Source organism: Parasteatoda tepidariorum, chromosome 2, assembly GCF_982258835.1.
Source record: "Parasteatoda tepidariorum strain Cologne lab strain chromosome 2, Ptep-v5.0, whole genome shotgun sequence".
Lineage (NCBI taxonomy): Eukaryota > Metazoa > Arthropoda > Arachnida > Araneae > Theridiidae > Parasteatoda > Parasteatoda tepidariorum.
Window position 1 is genome coordinate 104,458,404 of NC_141756.1, and position 22,726 is coordinate 104,481,129.

General features: G+C 25.8%; 1 protein-coding gene across 8 annotated transcripts in view; it reads left to right on the plus strand.

Annotated features, from left to right (window-relative positions):
* Positions 1–22,726, plus strand: part of LOC107442943 (FERM, ARHGEF and pleckstrin domain-containing protein 1) — a 99,398-nt gene that overhangs the window by 62,210 nt on the left and 14,462 nt on the right. For all 8 annotated transcript variants that reach the window (XM_087157935.1, XM_087157940.1, XM_087157941.1 and 5 more), the window contains 8 exons: positions 810–899; positions 6,936–7,069; positions 13,195–13,276; positions 13,418–13,604; positions 16,350–16,400; positions 19,495–19,553; positions 19,808–19,879; positions 22,302–22,370. In XM_087157935.1, the coding sequence (XP_087014061.1) occupies positions 810–899; positions 6,936–7,069; positions 13,195–13,276; positions 13,418–13,604; positions 16,350–16,400; positions 19,495–19,553; positions 19,808–19,879; positions 22,302–22,370 (744 nt within the window). The remainder of the gene's footprint in view (positions 1–809; positions 900–6,935; positions 7,070–13,194; positions 13,277–13,417; positions 13,605–16,349; positions 16,401–19,494; positions 19,554–19,807; positions 19,880–22,301; positions 22,371–22,726) is intronic.

The window sequence follows — 22,726 nt, forward strand, 5'->3', positions numbered from 1 at the left end:
GAATGGAAAAACAAATGGGGTGGGAGTTTGTTTAACAACCCTTTTCACCTTGCCCTTGAGCAAGCCCCTTTCCCAGCAAGTATAAGAAGAATATGTAGCTGTTTTTTACAGGTGTTTTCTGGGGTGGGCATTGTTATATTACTCTATGAACAACAGGGTGCGTAGCATTTTAAAAAAGTGCTTAAAGGTGCTTATTTCCGTTTTTTAAGAGCCCTTAAAGGTGCTTTTTTCATTGGGTGTTTTTAAAAAGTGCTTAATTTTCCTTTTTTCAAAATGAGATTTTTTCTTTACCATGTTGATTTTCGCTACGAATTATGCAAAAAGACACAGTTCGCGTTGTTCTATTCAACGTTTTCACAATCAATTCAACCCCAATCTATTTTGGCGTGTTCTTAGTCGGTAGCGTATGAAAGCACCATTCATTTTATATGATTTTTGACTTCAAAAACAATGCCAAAAGGTTTTTTTTTTTTTACATGACGGTTTAAACAAAATAAAACCGTCAATTGCCAAAAATTTTCCAACCCTGCCTAATTATGATAATTTTTAAAGTGCTTAAAAATATTTTTTGAGTGCTTGAAAAGTGCTTATTTTTTCTTGAATAATTTGGCCACACACCATGAACAACAATAAAAACCAGTCAGAGTAATTGTTAGCCACGTAGTGTGTGCATTAGTCATTATCTGGGAACAAGTGTGATCTTTTTCACTAAGACCAATTTCACTAAGACAAATCTATCCAGACTCTACTGTGCATAAATTTTTCTCTATAATTTAACTATTGTGTAAAATTTCTATTTGATTTTATAGAAAGTCATGAATGACAGAGCGTATTGCTTGGCTAAGGAATTGTTAATGACTGAAAGGACTTATAGAAAAGATCTCGAAGTTGTTAATGTTGTAAGTTACTTTGTTTATATTTATTCTGACTTAATGTATAAGTTGTATAATGTAGATCACTCTCTAAAAGATCTGTTAAATTATTTACCTTTTTTTCAATAATGTATGCTTAGTAATGCATAGTGAAATGTAATAAATAATATGTGGAACCTGTAAAAGTGACCACCTGGGTAAAGTGAGCATCTGAGTAAGGTGACCATTTTCTACAAGTTTTATTTAAAGAGTCCTTTTCAAAGATTTTTCATAAAGTGACCACCTCTATATAGTGACCATTTGACATGGTCCCGAGGGTGGTCAATTTAGACAAGTTCCACTGATGTTTTTCTCAATTTCAAAGTATTTTTTTTTATACTTCCTCAGAGTTTTTCTGCGTTTTACAAGTTATTCCTAGTCCCCTGTTTTAATCAATTATTCTCTTGAGTATTTGTGTAATAATAATAAAGTTTTATAATAATAATAATTTTGAAAATCTGTTGAGTTACAGTAAAAAATAGTATTTACAAAATAGAATTTGTTACTCATTTCTAATATATTTATGAATTTTTTTTAAATATTTGAATAAGTAAAACCACTAAATATGGAAGTAGGCTTGCTATTCTTCATTTAATATTCTAAAATTCAATAATGAATGCTTAATAATGCATAGTGAAATGTAATAAATAATATATGTTTTTCTCAATTTCAAAGTATTTTTTTTTATACTTCCTCTGAGTTTTTCTGCGTTTTACAAGTTATTCCTAGTCCCCTGTTTTAATCAATTATTCTCTTGAGTATTTGTGTAATAATAATAAAGTTTTATAATAATAATAATTTTGAAAATCTGTTGAGTTACAGTAAAAAATACATTTACAAAATAGAATTTGTTACTCATTTCTAATATATTTATGAATTTTTTTTAAATATTTGAATAAGTAAAACCACTAAATATGGAAGTAGGCTTGCTATTCTTCATTTAATATTCTAAAATTCAATAATGAATGCTTAATAATGCATAGTGAAATGTAATAAATAATATATGTTTTTCTCAATTTCAAAGTATTTTTTTTTATACTTCCTCTGAGTTTTTCTGCGTTTTACAAGTTATTTCTAGTCCCCTGTTTTAATCAATTATTCTCTTGAGTATTTGTGTAATAATAATAAAGTTTTATAATAATAATAATTTTGAAAATCTGTTGAGTTACAGTAAAAAGTATTTACAAAATAGAATTTGTTACTCATTTCTAATATATTTATGAATTTTTTTTAAATATTTGAATAAGTAAAACCACTAAATATGGAAGTAGGCTTGCTATTCTTCATTTAATATTCTATAATTCAATAATGAATGCTTAATAATGCATAGTGAAATGTAATAAATAATATATGTTTTTCTCAATTTCAAAGTATTTTTTTTTTATACTTCCTCTGAGTTTTTCTGCGTTTTACAAGTTATTCCTAGTCCCCTGTTTTAATCAATTATTCTCTTGAGTATTTGTGTAATAATAATAAAGTTTTATAATAATAATAATTTTGAAAATCTGTTGAGTTACAGTAAAAAATATTTACAAAATAGAATTTGTTACTCATTTCTAATATATTTATGAATTTTTTTTAAATATTTGAATAAGTAAAACCACTAAATATGGAAGTAGGCTTGCTATTCTTCATTTAATATTCTAAAATTCAATAATGAATGCTTAATAATGCATAGTGAAATGTAATAAATAATATATGTTTTTCTCAATTTCAAAGTATTTTTTTTTATACTTCCTCTGAGTTTTTCTGCGTTTTACAAGTTATTCCTAGTCCCCTGTTTTAATCAATTATTCTCTTGAGTATTTGTGTAATAATAATAAAGTTTTATAATAATAATAATTTTGAAAATCTGTTGAGTTACAGTAAAAAATATTTACAAAATAGAATTTGTTACTCATTTCTAATATATTTATGAATTTTTTTTAAATATTTGAATAAGTAAAACCGCTAAATATGGAAGTAGGCTTGCTATTCTTCATTTAATATTCTAAAATTCAATAATGAATGCTTAATAATGCATAGTGAAATGTAATAAATAATATATGTTTTTCTCAATTTCAAAGTATTTTTTTTTATACTTCCTCTTAGTTTTTCTGCGTTTTACAAGTTATTCCTAGTCCCCTGTTTTAATCAATTATTCTCTTGAGTATTTGTGTAATAATAATAAAGTTTTATAATAATAATAATTTTGAAAATCTGTTGAGTTACAGTAAAAAATATTTACAAAATAGAATTTGTTACTCATTTCTAATATATTTATGAATTTTTTTTAAATATTTGAATAAGTAAAACCACTAAATATGGAAGTAGGCTTGCTATTCTTCATTTAATATTCTAAAATTCAATAATGAATGCTTAATAATGCATAGTGAAATGTAATAAATAATATATGTTTTTCTCAATTTCAAAGTATTTTTTTTTATACTTCCTCTGAGTTTTTCTGCGTTTTACAAGTTATTCCTAGTCCCCTGTTTTAATCAATTATTCTCTTGAGTATTTGTGTAATAATAATAAAGTTTTATAATAATAATAATTTTGAAAATCTGTTGAGTTACAGTAAAAAATACATTTACAAAATAGAATTTGTTACTCATTTCTAATATATTTATGAATTTTTTTTAAATATTTGAATAAGTAAAACCACTAAATATGGAAGTAGGCTTGCTATTCTTCATTTAATATTCTAAAATTCAATAATGAATGCTTAATAATGCATAGTGAAATGTAATAAATAATATATGTTTTTCTCAATTTCAAAGTATTTTTTTTTATACTTCCTCTGAGTTTTTCTGCGTTTTACAAGTTATTCCTAGTCCCCTGTTTTAATCAATTATTCTCTTGAGTATTTGTGTAATAATAATAAAGTTTTATAATAATAATAATTTTGAAAATCTGTTGAGTTACAGTAAAAAATATTTACAAAATAGAATTTGTTACTCATTTCTAATATATTTATGAATTTTTTTTAAATATTTGAATAAGTAAAACCACTAAATATGGAAGTAGGCTTGCTATTCTTCATTTAATATTCTAAAATTCAATAATGAATGCTTAATAATGCATAGTGAAATGTAATAAATAATATATGTTTTTCTCAATTTCAAAGTATTTTTTTTTATACTTCCTCTGAGTTTTTCTGCGTTTTACAAGTTATTCCTAGTCCCCTGTTTTAATCAATTATTCTCTTGAGTATTTGTGTAATAATAATAAAGTTTTATAATAATAATAATTTTAAAATTTTGAAAATCTGTTGAGTTGCAGAAAAAATTATTTACAAAATAGAATTTTTTACTCATTTCTAATATATTTATAATTTTTTTAAAAATATTTGAATAAGTAAAACCACTAAATATGGAAGTAAACTTGCTATTCTTCATTTAATATTCTGAAATTTTCAGTCTTTTTTTTTTTTTTTTATCTAAAACTCTCAATTTTCAAACTAATTAATGAATTTGTTATAACTATCTAAAATGAACTCCTTATCCATTAGTTTTCAAAAATATGTATTAAAAAATATTATATACTGTCAGTTCAAGATAACTCAAATCGGAACGAACTAAAAAGCATCAATGTATCATTAGATTACATTTTTGTTTTGTTTTTTAATATATAGTTACTAAATTTAGATATTATAATTAATATGAAATAAACAAGATTATTATAAAACAGCCTTACTTATAATTAAATTTCATATTTTTGTAAAGTAATTTGACATTTTTTTTAGATTAAGCACTTTTGAGTCTCTGTAAACTACAAATCATCTATAACAAATATAGAAGCATCCACATTTTTTCTGCTCTCTATGAATTTTTATAGGATCTCAAATGAAGCTCAATCTTCTGGTGTGCTTTGAACTGGTGCTTCTATATTTTCATCTTCTCCATCACTTTCATCAATCTTTTCTGTGATACTCAGGAAATTCGTCTCATGATGGCTTGAAGCACATCAACTTCAATTGAGACAATTGTTCTCAATATCGTTTATTGTTTTCCAGACTAGCCTTTTACAATAAGACTGTTTCAGGCACTTTATGATGCCCTGATCCTTCAGGTGATGTGTTTGGTGGCAGAAATTACAAATTTATTGCTTTCACTTTTTTTCCCAAATGTATTGCTTTGATGTAGACGGTACAAAAATTATCGCTTTTTGTTATCACATTTTGTTTTTGGGCTATAAATGTTTTATCTAATTTCCTTATATAACTTTCAAAAAACAATTGTTGTCATCCATTGTTTTTTGTTAGATTTGTACTCCAAAGGAAAAGTTTTTACATTTTTAAAATAATGGGAATTTTGATACTTTGCAATCATAGGCAAAAACAAATTTTCAGTACTTGAAGCATTGCCTACAACTAATGCTGGTCGGTGCTTTTTGTTTCTTGAGCAATTTTTATCTTTGAAATTGATTGCTTTAATTATGAAGACATTTGAAGAACAAACCCACTTCATCAATATTGAAAGCATCATTTCCACGGTATCCTCAAAACAAGTATGATAGGGTTTCATTAATCCACTGTTCACATATTTCATTAGATTCATCTTTAGATTCACCAGAGAGAGTCCGGAAAATGACGTTATGTCTTCTTTTAAATTTTTTAAGCCCCATAGAGCTCACGTTAAAATTCTTAAATATCAACAAAGCTGCAAAATCTCATGCGTCATTAACATAATCAATCTCTTCTTGGGATTTGTTAATTGTAAATGCGTTTTGAATAAACAGAAAATATTATTACACTTTGTAGGAGAAATCTTTAAAAGGGAGGACAAAACAGATTCATGAAAGAACGAGAATGTTCTATTCATATTGCCCGATCACACTCATTGCATTTTAACTGTGCCTTTTGGAATAAAAGTGCAACATTTTAACTTTCGATGTCTTCCTGTCATTTTTGTGGTCCAACAACACCCTGATTGGATACTTTAAATTCACTGCAGCGTGATCAATAATGATTCTTATAGATCATCTTCACACCTACAGATATTTTCTCTGAACAGTAACAGCAATAAAGATTGAGAACTATTCTCATGTGCAGAGGAAATTATTTTTAATTAAGAAAGCTTTCTCCCAATGTACGAGCAAATACTAAATGACTACTTTGTTTAAATAAAAAAAACAAGCTCAAATAAATTTGCTATAAAAATTTTAGAATTTTTTGGTTGTTACATATGTACTACATTTAATAAAAATAGCATAAACCAATCTGTATCTGATAGTTCCCAGGAATTATAATTATTTTCAATTTTTGGAAAAATGAGGGAATGATAAATTTCTTTCATAAACCATTTTATTAAAAAAAAAATTTAGCCATAGGTACATTTTCAAACATCAAATATTTATAGAAACATATTTTTATTAATCTGAGGAAGAAAAAAAATTTCATTTCCTTTTATTAATTTTATAATGAGTAAGGAATTGACATGCAATAAAAATAATTATGTTAATATAATACTTGAAAGCCATGTTCTATTCAATGTAGAATTCTAATGTTTGTTCCAATTGAAAGCAATATGACTTCTTTTCTTTACTGCTATACAAACTAAATTTGACCAGTATTAGCCATATGCTGTTGTCTGCTGATTATATAAACACCTATATATTGTTTTATGTGCAAACGTTTCCAGGTACAAAGTTAAAAGTGTGATAATATCTTTTAAGTGCCTTAAATATAAATATAAAACTTATATGAGGGATAAAGCTTTATTTAAGTACATTTAGTAAATTTTATTTGCAAGCAATTTAAGTATATATGCTGCAGTACAGCAGAAATTATTTTTCTTTATCTATATGTGTGAATAGGGATGCAGTGAGTGAATAATAATTTGCTTTTAAAAGATATCTTAAAATTATATTTGAATTCAAATGATAAATAATAACAGTTTATGTGTATAACAGAATAATATTGGGAGTTTTGACTACTTTTTGTTTTTAAAATTCCAAAAATGTGTCTTCATGTGGCATACTTTTCTGTAAATGATACATTTACATAATTTTTTTCTATTTAAATTTACTCTTTATTTTCAGACATTTCGAGATAACTATTACAGTCAAAAGGATGTAAGATCAGAAGCTATTGAGCAGTTTTTATCAGTTGTTGACCCTTTACATGAGATGCATTGTTTTTTGCTGAGAGATTTGGAACAGAGACTTGCTTTCTGGTTGGTATAAATAATTGCATTCTTACTGTTTTTTGCTTAGTTTTGTTTCATTAGCAAAAACGTACCGAATAGTGTACAAAGTATGTAACTATAATACAATTATGTAACTATAAAAGTAATAATGAAGATCTGAAATAACCATATTAAATCTTTAAAATTTGAGCTCACCAACTAAGAAAGTTTTCATTTTTATTGACTACCATCCTGCAATCTTGGCTATTACTTCACATTTCGTAAGTGATTCTTACTTTGTGGAAGAAACTAAAATGCCTTTTAATGGAAATGAAAAATAGGATATCCTTGCAAAAAGTGAATGCAAATCACAGTAGCCACACTTTACTTTGTTATACCAGAAAATCTGTTGTATGATAAATGTCTCGACATGCTGGATCTCACTACTACACTCCGACTGAACCTATACTGGTATGTACTGGAACCTATATTTATACTGGTTGGAAAAATCTTTCTTCAATGATTTCCCAGCCTCTACAATATACTGAGCGGGAACTAATATGTTTTTATGTTTAGCTGCATTTGAAATTAATAAAACACAGCAATTAAAAATATTTAAGTTCTAATTTTTTATTTTATTTAATATTCTAATGCTTTTAAATTGTCATTCTTATTTTAGTTTAATTTGTAATTTAGAAATAATACTTTTAAAATCTTATGTTATTGCATAAATGTTGTGACATGTCTGTTTTCTCTCAGTTGTCTGGTTAAAATTCACATGCCTGTGAATTTTAAATTAGTAAATTTTAAGTTCTACTAAATAAGGGTTGCACAACTTGCAGTCTTCTTTCAATATAGGTTATGGACCCTTATGCTAAATAATTATAAGTCAGATTGAGGCAGAAAGTAAATGGAAATGCTTAAAAATATTTTTTTTTGTTACTATCATTAATCATATATTTTAAAAAATCTGTAATCACTATCATATCTATTCAAAAATATGAATTTTTGGAATCTAATAAACATATCAATAATGTTCTTGAGTTCCTATATAATTAAGAACAAATGAAAAAAAATATTACAGCTTATTTAAAATCATAGTTTTTACTGTTTTCATAGTTTTTGTATTTTATATACTGTAAAAATTTGTTGAAACTTTAAACAAATTTCTTTTAAAAAATATAAAATTAGGCATTATTAAATTCAATTTGCACTCGAAAGTCAGCTGGACATGTTAAATAAAATAGAAAGGGTCAAGAAGAATGCACTATTCTGAACATTTTATGCTTGATTTTTTTTTAATGATTGATTTTTTGGTTGTGCTGGATATTAGTGATGCAACGGATCTTAATTTGGCCAGATACCGGATATCCGGCCAATCTTTGAGCTGGATATCCGGTATCTGGCCGCAGTACTTTTTTAAAAATAAGTATTTATATTTAATTGGACTAGACAAAACTATTATTTTTCTTTTGCTTATATGATTATATATTTCTTTTAAATAAACTTTCAATTAAAAGTACTTAACTTTAAAATTCTGAATATCAATAAATAACTATTATGTAAATAACACTTAGTTGAAGAATGTTATCTGCACTGAATATTGTGCTTAGCTTAAATAAAACCACTGATAGAATATTTATTATAAGTAGGTGGCAGAAACAAACATCTGTTAAAGATTCAAACTTATTTATATTAAAAATCAAGTTGAAATAATGAATAAATTAATAATTTTAAAAATATTTCTTTCTTTTGTTCTTAATATTGAAGTATATATATAATTTTAATCATCTTTTATTACTTTATTCTAATATTTGTCTTTAATATAACTGCCAACCATTCAGATCTTTTCTCAATTTTTTAAATCAAGTGAAATTAGAAAAAGAAAATTAATGAAATTAGTTATTTATTAGTTAATATTTATATGTTTTTATTTGATAAGATTGCCAATTTAATTTTATTTTAAAAATCAAAGAGGTTGGCTATTATATAATTATAATATAATAAATATGTATATCCGTACAGTAAATATATTCTGTTGTAATTGTATACCATATTTTTATATACTACATACTATGTTTTTATATACTACATTATATACTACCATATTCCGCAGCAAGTTTTGATACGTAAGAGTTAATCTCTCAATCAATATCACGGAGCAAAACACTGACCGGCTTAGAAGAAGCCGTCGAGTTCAAGGACTTCTACCCGGCGCCTCCACCAAATTTGTCACGTTAAAGTGTTTAGATTCAGTGAAGATTACAAGATGAGAATTTGATAATTTATTAACATCAGGAATTTACAAAGACCGGCAACCAGTCTGCGCCCAGAAGAACTCCTCTTTACAATCACGGGATCGCTTTTATAGTATCACAGAATGTTCTAGAAGCTTTCTAGGAAGAACGAAAGAGAAAATGACGAAGACTGAACATTCCAGAAGCTTCTGGAATGCTCATAAACGAAATAGAAAAATTAGCGACCGCTTCCCGGATCGAACCGAGGACCTTCGACTTTATAGAAGCGAACTCTACCCCTGAGCTACTGAGACTCGACAATATTACATAACTTTCAAAATACTAACATACTTTAAGAATATTTATATCAATGGTTAGTATAACATGGCTGTTGTAGGCGTGACCAAGATAAAAACTAAAACCTAATACATATTTTAAGTATAATTTCTTTATTTTATAAGCACTATGAGTATAAAAAAAATTGAAAAGAATATTGATTTTTATGTTAAAATTACATTTTCTACCATCATTGTGATGAATTATATATATATATATATTTCATTTTTACCTTTCTACACAATGTTTTATTTTGAGCCAAATGTTACTGACGGATAATCATAATATCCTGCCATAACCGGATATCCGGCCTACTTGCCGGATCAGCCAGATAGATACTGCCTGCCGGATATCCGTTGCATCTCTACTGGATATTCCACTACCCAAATTATTTGGGTAAGGAAATATACTGGTATTTATCTGTATACATATAAATGATTTTATATATTTTAATATTAAAAATATTTAGTTGATTGAATATGATCAAATTTTAGAACAAATTCCTTCTTGAATAAAAAGTAATAGAACATTTTTTTGATGTTTGTTTCCTCTAATTTTTTGGTTTGTTTGTTTGTTCTTCCTTTTTAATTATTGTGAATTTTTAGCTGTACCAGATATTTCACTATTCAAATAATCAAATTATTCAGGTAGTGGAATATAATAGGAATGTAACGAATAGTGATTTAGCCAAATAGTGAATATTTGACCCAAAAAATCGGCCATCCTTAGAATGGCAATCGTTACATCCCTGGAATGGCAACATTTGTTTTTTTAAATCATTAATAAATATTATTAATGACTTTTTATGTATATAAATAAATATAAATAGTTTTATATATAAATAAGTTTAGTCATTATTAGAAAATAATCAAAACTTAGCTATGTTATTGGTATGAGATAAAGAAAAACAAAAATATAATAAAAATATGTAAGATAATTAAATCTTAAGATAATTGGTAATATTTAAGATAAATTAAAAACTGAATCAATTTAATTAAAAAAGCTGAAGTGGTGAAGTTGAAAAAAAGGGAAATAGAAAAAAATATCCACTAAATTTTTAAAACCAAACTACAGTTCTAAAAATAATATTTTCCAAAAAAAAAATATTATCCTTTGAAAGTTAAGAGAGATATAATCTACAAAAACACAATGCTATCATAAAAAAGATTATATGCAAAAGCAAAACAGAAAAAATAAGAATCAATTGTAATTTTTGAAGGAAAATTTTAGAGCTAAATATCTCAGTATTCCAAGTACCATATTTTTTTTAAAAAAAGGTGAAAAATCAAGTCCAATAGAAACCCTCTTAATTGCCACGTCATAATAAAAACATTTATAAAAACCAATGTTTTTAAAAAAGGGAAAGCTAGATAGAAACCAAAACAAAAAATTTTCTTAATTTTTAAACAAAATAAATTTAAAGATAAAAATCACAACATAACTTTTTCACATTGCCTGTTTTTTGAGAAAAAAAAGTGACCATAAAGGAATAATGTTCACTAGATTCATGCTCAATAAGAAGAAAATTTTTCCCTGATTTTCACGTAGAATGTGTAAAATTCCATAATTTTTTTGAAAAAAGAAATTTCGAAAAATTTTTCATTTAATTAGAATGTAAATTAGAAACATAAATAAAATTGCAATTCTAAGAACGTATTAATAAATTATTTTTATTAAAAAAATTCAAGCGATTTTAACTGTACTTAAATCTAATTAGAAATAATAAATTGTCAGAATTATAAACGTGAATGAAAGGGATTATAAGTCAAGGAGAGTTTTCTGGGAGTTATTTAAAAAAAATTTTTGATAAGTACGAAGTTGTTGTAAAAAAAATAATAATAAAGATAATAAATAAAAAATAATAATGATAATAAATAATTTGGGTATAATTGAAGTAAATGCATTTAATCAACCTAAGAACATTTTTTAAAGTGAAAACGCAATAAACAATTAAAAACCAATGTATTGGCGTCGATAAAAAAAAGATAATTATGGAAAAGCTAAGCACCAAATAAGATTGAAAAACTTACTTGAGTGATACTAGTTTAAAAAGAAAATTATTAAAAAAAAACAGCATATTTTTAACTTAAAACATTTATTTTTAAAAACATATTATAACATATAAAAAGAAACTGACAATAAGCAATCCATATTTAATTAAAATTAATATCTATTTATTCAATTAATCCATATTTATTAAACTAAAGCATAAATAACTAAAAAGATAGTGCTTAACAGACAAGCAAAAATAAATAAAGAATATGATCCTTATATTTTTAATCCTTATCTCTAAAATAAACCCACTATCCTAAAATATGAAACAAAGCTGCAAGGTAATAAAAAGTAAATGTAGAACTTAATTCATAAAATAAAATAACAACTTTTCAACAACCAAGTCATCCTGAAAAAAATAATAAATTATAAAAAATGTTATACAAATAATCTGTATTTAATTGGTATTAAATCATATTTAAATCAACTGAGGAAAGTTTTTTAAAAAATTAGACGAAATAAGTTAAGATTTTTTATTTAGAAAAAAGTGAATAGTAATATAGATATAAAAATATTAAGCATGCGATGGTAAAACGTGAAATTAATTTTGAAAAAAAAATTAAAGTTAAGCCAATTTTTATTGAAGTTAAGCCAAATTATAATAAACTAAAGATTTATTAAAATCACCAAATTAACTAATGTAAAACAAAATTAATTAAAAAAATTAATTAATTGAAGAAATAAAATGATATAATACAATTGATTACTTATTAATCAAATGAAATAAAAACAACACTTATAAATTACTAGAAAGTTAAAATAACTGCTAACTTAATTTTAAAACCCAGGATAAAGCAGGATATATTGTGATCAACTAAATTTTTTAAAAAAAAAAAAACAGAAACAAATTTTTTGGTTAAGTATAAAGTAGTCTAGTCTCAATTTTTCCAAGTTTTTCTTTTCCATATGTCTTTCAGAACATAAATTAAAAAGCTTTAAAACTTAACAAATATATGTAATAACAATTTGTAATAATTTGTTGTAGAAAAATGCAATTTTAAATTATTCTTTATTAAATCTATTCAAATTTCCCCCCAAGAAATACTTTGCAAAATATTTGACCGAATATCTGGCCAAATATTCAGTAAAAGGGCCGAATAGTTGCTAAATATTCGTTACATCCCTAGAATTCACTGATATATATATCCGTATACATATAAATGATTTTGCATATTTTAATCTTAAAAAATATTTGGTTGATTTAACATGATCAAATTTTAGAACAAATTCCTTCTGGAATAAAATGTAACAGAAATTTTTTTTTGATGTCTATACTTTTTTTGTTAGAAAACCTATTCTTTCTAATTCTGTACATTATGATTTAATGCTGGCATAGTTTTCTACGTATTAAACAAAGAATTGTTTAATAGTGGCGATAATTTAATAGTTTGGCAGTGTGCATTTTGTTATTTTAGAAACATCTTTATAATAATTTTTAAATCAGGAGTTGTAACTTTCTCACATAAAACTAAGTTTTCTTTTGTAATTTTAACTATCATGCAGAATATAATCTTTAGAACTTTTATTGATTTTTTCCGTATTTTTCAGGGAAGGTCGTCCAGTTAATAAAAATCAGAATGTTATTAAGGGAGTGGCAAACATTCTTTATGCTCAAAAAGATATGATCAAGGTAAGTCTGCCAACTCTCTACTAAGTTCCTAAAATTGGGACTTGATTTTCAACGAAGCTTACAAAATAATTTCCTTCACTTTCCTGTAATAATATTTATGTGTTTTATGAGATCTTTTTTTTAATCCAATTTTTTTTATAGATGCATTCAACATATTTAAAGAAATTACCAAAACTTCTTGAAATGCTGTATGATGATTTGAGTCGGAATCAATTATTGAATCAATTCTATCAACAATTCGAAGCACAAAAAGTGTGTTACTTGCCTCTGTCGTCCTTCCTTCTTCGTCCGGCTTTTCGTCTGGTTTATTATCACTCATTGGTTAAAAGTTAGTATAAATCTAAACCGGTTTGCACTTGTTTATGTTTGTGTATCAATTTGTTAACATTGTAATGCAATACGTTAAAAATAAATACCAATAGGAAGTATATAAAAAATCTCCTAAATAAAAATGTAAATGTATGTTTAAATATAAAAGTATTGCTTGTAAACTCGTGCAAAAACAGGCAATTATTACAACACTACAGTGCATCTAATAATTTGGTCTAATTATTATAATATACTAATGTATTACCTTATATAATAAATATTCTATATTTATTTAATATATCATCGAATTTATCACAGTGTCGAATTTATATTATATATCATAGAATTCAACCAATTGATACACGAGCATAAACAAGCACAAATCGGTTTCAGTTGCGTAAAAGCAATAATGCTGTATAGTATTACCTGATAATTAGGATTTGACATAGAATTTTACAGTGTGTCTAATAATTTGTTCAGGAACTGTAAGTATTTTAAAGCTCTCAGTTGTGTCTTCTTTAGTAACCCCCAAGATGCCACAATGACACTTTTGTTATTATTACGCTTATTTTATTTTACTTTTAGTATTGCACACTTGATCCATGACAGATTTGTAAATATCAAAGTTCAAGTTGCTTTGTTCTTTCGTATCTCACCCAGAAAACAAGGAAATTCCTAAATCAAGCATTGGAACTACCTCCCCTTTGTAGGGGATTTTTTTGATGAGCATTTGTGATATATGAAGTTTGGAACCTCCAATGATTAGCCCAACTGTAAAGAGGTTCTAATCTATAATCTGTCTACCACTGGAAACATTTTAGTCAGTGGTTGTGCAAACTGGGTGCAGTATAAAAACTGCGATCAGCTCACATGGATGGAGTATTACAATGCTATTTATGTTTTATTCAGTACAGCAAAATGTGACTTTTGAGCCAAAAAATTCTATTTTCTATCTAATAAATATTGTATTATTTAATAAGTTAAAATTAATTTAAAGTTGATTTCTTTTAAAGATTTTACCTTTCTCCTCGAAGTACTTCAATTGTGTTTCAATAAAGAATTGTTTGAAGGTCATGAAAATTTGTTGAAGTATAAAGCTTTCAAGTAGACCATAATCATTATGTATCGATCTTACCATTACATATCTAATCATTATGACTATAACGATTTACAACGCTTACTTAAGTTACTACTTTGGTTTCTGTTGATTAAATACACATTTTTGGGCAATTCCATTTGTGACGGAATGACATTTTGACTTGCAAAATAACAATTAATTGAAGTTTCTATGTATCTAATTTCAAATAAAAAAAAGTTTTCCTCATGCATATCATTATTAGTGGCATAATGCGCTTCATAAACTAATAAAGCAGGATTTTCTATCTTTTTTACTTTTTATTTGCATGACGGAATAACATTTTGGCAACCAAGCTTTTGGCATGCCGCTTAGAACTGGTAGTTTCTGCGAATTTTGCAGCTATTATTTTTCTGAACTATTTTATACTTTTAGTATAATGTGTAAGCAATGTAAAATGTGAATTTGGAAAATTAACCTCAGGTTGGCTAGCAGTTATTAACATCTAACTGCTGTGCTAACATGCTGTGACGGAATGACAAAAAGTTTAGTAGAAGAAAGCCTTCATTTAAAAAATGTTTTATTAATATGTAAATGATAAACAGAATGTAACAGATAAACAGGATTAATATTTATGTAAGAATTAGTAAAAATTTCAACATTTTGAAAATTAGGTTGTCTCAGAAAAGGTTTTATATCTAACTTGCCAACGTCACATCTTATCTTCGTTCTCAGGAAATTTATGCATTATTAAGACATGTGACAGAATGACGTAAAAGAAGTTACTTTTATTTTATATATTAAACTTAAAATGTTTAAATTTTGTTCTATATGCATATTTTTATCAAAATATTGCAAAAGAAAGATACATTTCTTTTATTTTAAAAATATTTTTCAAGAAAATAATTTGAGCACAAATGTGAACAATTCACTTGTCAGCCGTGTGATTACTTTAGAATGCTGCCAGATTCAAAAAATTTAAAATTATCAAAAATGAAACGGCAATATGTAGACTTTGTCTATTTTTGAATATATTTTTAAAATTAAAATATGCAATTCATAAAAAAAAAATTTCACTTAAAAGTTGACACTTCCGTGGAATTGTCCTTTTACTTTTTTTTAAAATTATTTTAACTTGTTATTTTTTTTTATTTAAATTGTGTGTAGAAATTGTCATTGCTTATGTGTTTCTGTTTGAAGTAGTTCTAAAAATGAAATATAGATCACAGCACAAAGTCATCTGATTAGTAAATGTTTATTTTTTATGTATTATGTAGTTTAGTTCTCCATATGTTTTGTCTCAAGCTGTGTTATTACAACCAGCATGGTAATTTCAAAGTGATTGTTTCCCTAAGAAGGACTCCTTTTATAGCATGGCTACTTTATCTATAATTTTTTTTTAAACTAAGTAAGTATAAAATTTATGCTGATATGTGTTATGTTGCTTAAAGTTTGAAAAAATTATACGTGTGTGACATAGCTGTTAGACTTTCCATAAAACCTTTCACAAAAACAGAAAACAATATATTTTACATTTCAAATATTTTGAGAAGAAGAATACGTTTGGTCAATATTTATAATTTATCCAAGCTTTTTAATGCTATGACCAAATTAAAATGCTATATATATGCAATGCCCTATTTAAGGGAATGGCCTTAATGTTGAAAAATAATTTTCTCTCTTTTTTAGATCTGTTGGACACCTACAATTCTGATCATGATGACTATAACGATTGTTTAAGTAAGTTTCTTGTTTTGTTTTATATTCAGTGTTTTTGAATTAATATTGATATTTTGTACTTACTAAGCTGTATGATTTGCCTTTTTTTGTCTTTGATATTCTAATCTATTTTGTTATTATTTTTGATGAATGAAATACATTTAGTACATAACATAATAGAAAATAAAAACAAGAAACAAACACAGAAGACCAAGTCACTTTTGGATTCCGAAGTTCATGTCAGTGACTACAGTATTGAGTGTATATATTATAAATAATAATAATAGTAAATAAATAAATAAAAACACTTAAAGCACAAAAGAGTTAAGAAAATGTAAATATAAAATTTAATGTTTCAAAGGTGGCTAGCAAGAGTGTCTGGTACAAAGCAATTTAAATCAGTCATAAACTTTCAAAAATATAACTATGAAAAAAACATACGTAAAAAAAATAAAGAGTGTATAAAATTATTCAGATAAAATGTCTTCAATATTAAATAGTGAAAAAACAAACAATTTTACGGGTTTTTTAAAATAATATTGAGGTATTTGCATTTTGAATTTCAGCAAGGAGTAAATTAAAGCACTTGGTGTTAAATACTGGAAACTTTTGCGGAAAATGTTCTTATTAAGCTTGGTTTTTAAATAAATTTTGTTAGGTCTCCTAATGTTAGTTATGTCTTTTTTCTTTCTTTTTTTTTTACTACCATTTGGATTTTTTTTTTTTGAAATTAAGACATAGTTTGTAAAAAATAAAGTATAGATTGGTAATATATTGAGTTTAGATTGAGTGAAATATGGATTGATTGATAAAAATTAAATAAATTTCTCTTGAATATTGCATGATTTATGTTAGTTACGTAATCCCCACCCCAAACTGATAAGATATAATAAATATAAGAATAACGCATGTACAGTAGGGAACCGATTATCCGGAACGATCGGGACCATCGCTACTCCGGATAACTGATTTTTCCGGTTGTCTGAATCGCTGCAAAAAGCCGTTTTTTTTTTATTGTTAAACCCAACTAAAAAAAAACTTTTTGGAAATAATCTTAAAAAGAAGAAAAAACGATGAAGTAATACACTAATGATTATTTCCAAAATGATGGTAAGGTAAACATCTTTCAAAAAAGAAAGAAAAATACTAAAATCTTATGAGGAAAAAAAAATTCTTGAAAAAAATGGCGGGAAAATTTATCGAATTTCATTCCGGTTTTTTGGTTTTCCGGTTTTCTGATTTCCGGATAACTGGTTTTGTACTGTATAATATAAAATTAGAAGAAAAATTTTAAATAATAGAGTCTCAATTATTTTGTTTTTAATTTTTTTCCTGAAAAGGTAATTGATATATTATTATATAATATTGAATTTATTACAGTAATAGGCTATGTACTGATGATTTGTTGAAAATTTCACCTATCATTTGAAAAGAATAGCTGTTCCAATATGATCCAGTGTACGAATAACTCTCTAAATATAAAATCGTAAACATTGGAGAATATTTGCAAAGTTATGTCAGCTAAACCATAGAAATTACTCTTAAAATTGAACAAATTACCCTTAATAGTCTAATTTAATCTTTCTTTAAAATGTGATATATTTTTGAAAAAAATTACATAAACTAATGAACGCAACAAACAACAATTTAAAAAATTTTGACTACAGAGATCTATGTGTAATTGTCACACTTTGATCATATTGTATCAAATTATATGTGCCACAAAATTTTTTGTGTCCTGCAAGATACTTGAAACTTTCTCACAAGTGCCTCTTTTTTATTTCAACAAAGGTAAACTATGTTAGTTAACTAACTATATTAATTAATATTAACTAACTATTAGTTACCTTATGTTTACTATATAATATTGCGTGCAACTAAGTAGAAAAATTAAGCTCCCTGGAGTAATTGAGAATAATTGCATGCAATTGAAGATAAAAAAAGTTATGACCAAACCCATAGCTGCCAATATTGATGGGAAAAAATCCAGTAGATTATATAAATTTCATGATAATTGTTGCTTAATGTTCTAAATATTTTACACATGGAGAATTCTTATAGTCATCAAAATAAAAAACTGCCATATTTTCCAGTTATGATTGACATTAAACATATTTAAATTGTTATGTACTGTTTACTCATAATTTTGAATATTAATAGGAATTTAATTGATCAAAGATAGTTAAAAGATTTTTTGAAATTTATTTATAAAGAGAGTTCTGAATAAAAATAAACTAATAATTTTAAAACAAAAAGTTTTGAACTGATTTCTATAAATGGTTCATTATGTATTAGCAATACTTATACAAGCAAACAAGCAATAATCTGTATAAACTTCTATTTCAATAGGGATTTTTTTTAGAAAACTTACTCAATTAGATTTTTCTAAAATGTAGAAAAACCAAGAGAATTATAATTAAACCAGCAGACCAGGAGAAGCTGGAAAAATCCAGTAGAGTTGGCAACTATGTAAAACCAATGTTTGACTTGGTAATAATGAATTAGTTATGTGATAAAGTAATAAAATTAAGAATTGACTGCAAAAACGGTTGTGAATATGAGTTGCAACTTATTCCTTATAATTAGATCGTAAAACTGCTCGTTCACTCAGTTTGGAGAGCATTGTGATATTGTGTCAAAAAATTTCATCAAAAGTTTCATACATATTGAAAATAAAACAACTCTTTTTAAAAACTTTTTCAATCTAATTCAACAAAAAAAAATTTTTTTCAACTACGATTGGAGCAAAAAAATAATTTTTTTAACGACTACAATGAAGGCATAAAAAACCAAATCAATTATTTATAAACTAAAATATCGAAATATCTGACGATATCTACTTATTTTAAAAATCATGAAATGAGACAAATGCTAATCAAACTTTTGGAAGTTTTCAACTTTACTAAAATATCTTACCATATTTAAGCACTTTTTACTTCAATATTGCGTTTGTTTGATGTATTTAACTATTTACTCCCTTTTTTTTTAATTTCAAATAATAATTTTTGGCTGTTGCTTGTATTTTTATGGCTAACTCAATGTTTGATTTATTTTTATCATTGCATTTATTATATTAATATGTTTTGTTTCACAATTCTATCTTTTTCCCCCCTAGGTTTGTATGATGAAACTAAAACTTTTTGTGAAAGTTTTGAAAATATTATGCTACCTCTAGTAAGTTTTTCTAAAGCTGATTTTGTAATTGTTCATGTTGCTACCTTAATTTATAAATAGATGTAGTTTATTGCTAATGCATGTGGCATACTATCCCTTTTGATAATGACTATTTTGTTTTTAATAGAATGATATCAATCTTTAGTTAGTTTAGTTGAACATTTTAGTCACTACTCCGACTGCACAAAAAGTCATTGGATGTTATACTTAATTATGTTTTACTATTGCCAGACCTAATAAAGCAATTTTTTTAGGTGAACTATTCAAAACTCGTTGAACTTCAGCGCAGTTTCACTAACTTTTCTTCATTGGTAGATAAAAATCGGGTAAGTTATGAAAGTTTTTATTATTATTATAATATTTTGTGTTTAAAAAAATTTGTACTATGCTATAAATTATTTTTGTGCTTTTTAGTGTTGGCATGGATGAAAAACCTATAAACTTTAATTCATTATTTTATCACATTATGCAAAGTTTTGTTTTAATATTATAGGGAATTTGTGAATCTTAATTTATGTTGCATGCTGTTGAAATAATTTCAATTATTATAATTTAACATTCCTTTGAAAATTGTGAAAACACTAAACACATGAAATTACATTCAAAATTTCACAAATATTTACATATTTTGAAAAATGTTTTTATAGGTGCTTCTAGAAAACTGTCATAACAGGGTGCGTAGCGTTTGTAAAAAGTACTTAAAGGTGCTTTTTTGGGGATTTCGTTTTTAAAAGCTTTTAAAGGTGCTTTTTTCTGCCGACGTTTTTAAAAAGTGCAATCCTTTCCAAATAATTTTTTTTTCTTCCCTTCAGTGATATCTGGTGGATCCCATGCATTTCACGAAAAATGGGGAGTTTGCTACGTAATCATTCACGCGGACTTCATGTCGTACCTACGTTATGACTTGCGCATGCGCGCACACTTGAAACCGAAACCCGAGTGCTCCAATTTGGATAGAGAATATCAGATCCTTATGAAATGTTTTTCTTTTTCATTTATTTTAATTTTGTTCTTGTTTATTTTATTTTACTTCTAACACTTTTCCTGACGTAGGGGGTAAGGGTACTTTTGTTCTGAGTTCAGGGTCAAGTTGAATTCACTCGGTGATGAAGTACTGATTGTTTCGATTTACGCCTGTTTCTTTTTGTTTGTTTTTTAACGCTAAAACTGTTTATAAAAAGTTTTTGTTTTTCAATAATATCATTGACTGAATATGAATTCTTTGAGTGCTTTAAAATTTTTGTAAAGTGCTTGAAAAGTTTTTAAAAAGTGCTTATTTTTGATTCAAAGATTTGGCTACGCACCCTGTATAAAATGAGTAATCAAAACTAATAAAAGATAACTTAAAGTATAGTTAATAAAAGTTTTTAACTTCTATGACTAAGATTAATATTTCATTTGTGGAAAATGCAATACTTTTATTAAAATGTTTCTTAGTTCTATTCTATAATTTTTTTATGGTCTAGAAGCATTAAAAAGCTTTTAGAAAATTTGTTTCATGATATATTTGCACAGTGTCTAAGACTTCTAAAAATTGTGTGTAAAAATTACTGCATTACTTGTTACTAGACTGTCAGTGACATCTTTGTTTCCATTTATTTATTAATGCTACATATTTGATTATTAGTGACAGTGTCTATGTTTTCTAAAAATTATACGAAAGAAAATTACTGCATTACTTGATACTAGACAATCAGTGACATCTTTGTATCTATTTATTTATTAGTGCTGCATATTTCATTTTTAGTGATTTAAATGTCTAAAAAAGTAAAAATATGGTATGACTAAAAGAAATTAAAGATACAAATAAATAATTATTCTGCTTATTTGGAATATCAAAATTGTTTATGCAATTACAATTGATTACTGTCCAAAAAATTGTAGGACAATATTAAATTTTATTAGTCTATTCTGCTATAAATTCTTTATTAAAAGATAATAATAGTATGCATGTTAGTAAAAAAGCATTAGAAAAAAAGTTTTTTTTGCTCCTGAAAAGTTCATTTTCCTCAAAATATGTGTTTATGTATTTACTATTGTAATGAATCAAGCTATATTAAAAAACAGTTCTGTTTTTATAAAAAAAAACATTTATTTCTTAACAGCAAATATAGTAACGAAATTAAAGTACTGGTTTAGTAATAATCTTGCAAAAAAATATATTAAAAAAACATAACGGGTTAGTATAAACTTCAAATTCAAAAACAAAAAACTATCTTCTAAAGCAGTGTTTCCCAAACTTATGACTTTAGCGTACCCTCTCTAAATTTTTCGTAACGCTATGTACCCTAATAAAAAAATTTATGTACTTTTTACTATAAAAAAATTTGCACAAAAGTTAAAAATTACAACTGCCTTTTGACAATACTAATTATTAACTGTTAACTCAGCAAAAAATAACCAATAGAAAAATACTTAATTTTAAATTTTCATGTAGAGCTTTGTTTTTAAATAAAATTTTTGGAAATTTTCTTTTGTTGTACGATATTCGCATAAGAACGCGTACCCCCGCTAAACTGTTCCCGTACCCCTGGGGTTACGCGTACCACACTTTGGGAAACACTGTTCTAAAGAATCAACAACACTCTGTTGTTCTTTATTTTAATTTATATCTTTATGTGTTTTGTTATTTATTTTATTCATGCTTTTGTTAGCCAGATATTTTTTTAATATTATATTTTATACTATACAAAGTGACTTTATACTATACAAAGTGAGTTCAAATAAAAGCTTTCTTTTTTTTCATAGAAATTCATTAGAGAAGGATGTTTGTCAAAATTCATTAAAAGTGGTACTCAGCAATGCATGTTTTTCTTGGTAAGTAAAAAACTCCTCAATATAGATTTTTTTTCTAATTTTCTAAGCATAATATTTTTAACCTCATGCTTTGTTCTTCTCACACTGAATGTATATGTAATTAAAACTACTATGGTATTAAACTGTGTCATAATCCTTGATCCCTATAATGTAAAATCAGAGGGAATTGAAAACACATCAAAATAAAAGAATGTTGATTAAATTTGTAGTGTCTACTGCTACGATTATTAAACATCAATTCGCTAGTATATAAGACAAGTTAACTTCATTCTATGGTGGGATACCTTTGGATAAATAAAGGTTGACAATGTTGCCCCATTAATTGTTAGATTCTTGTGTACATTTCATTTTTATTA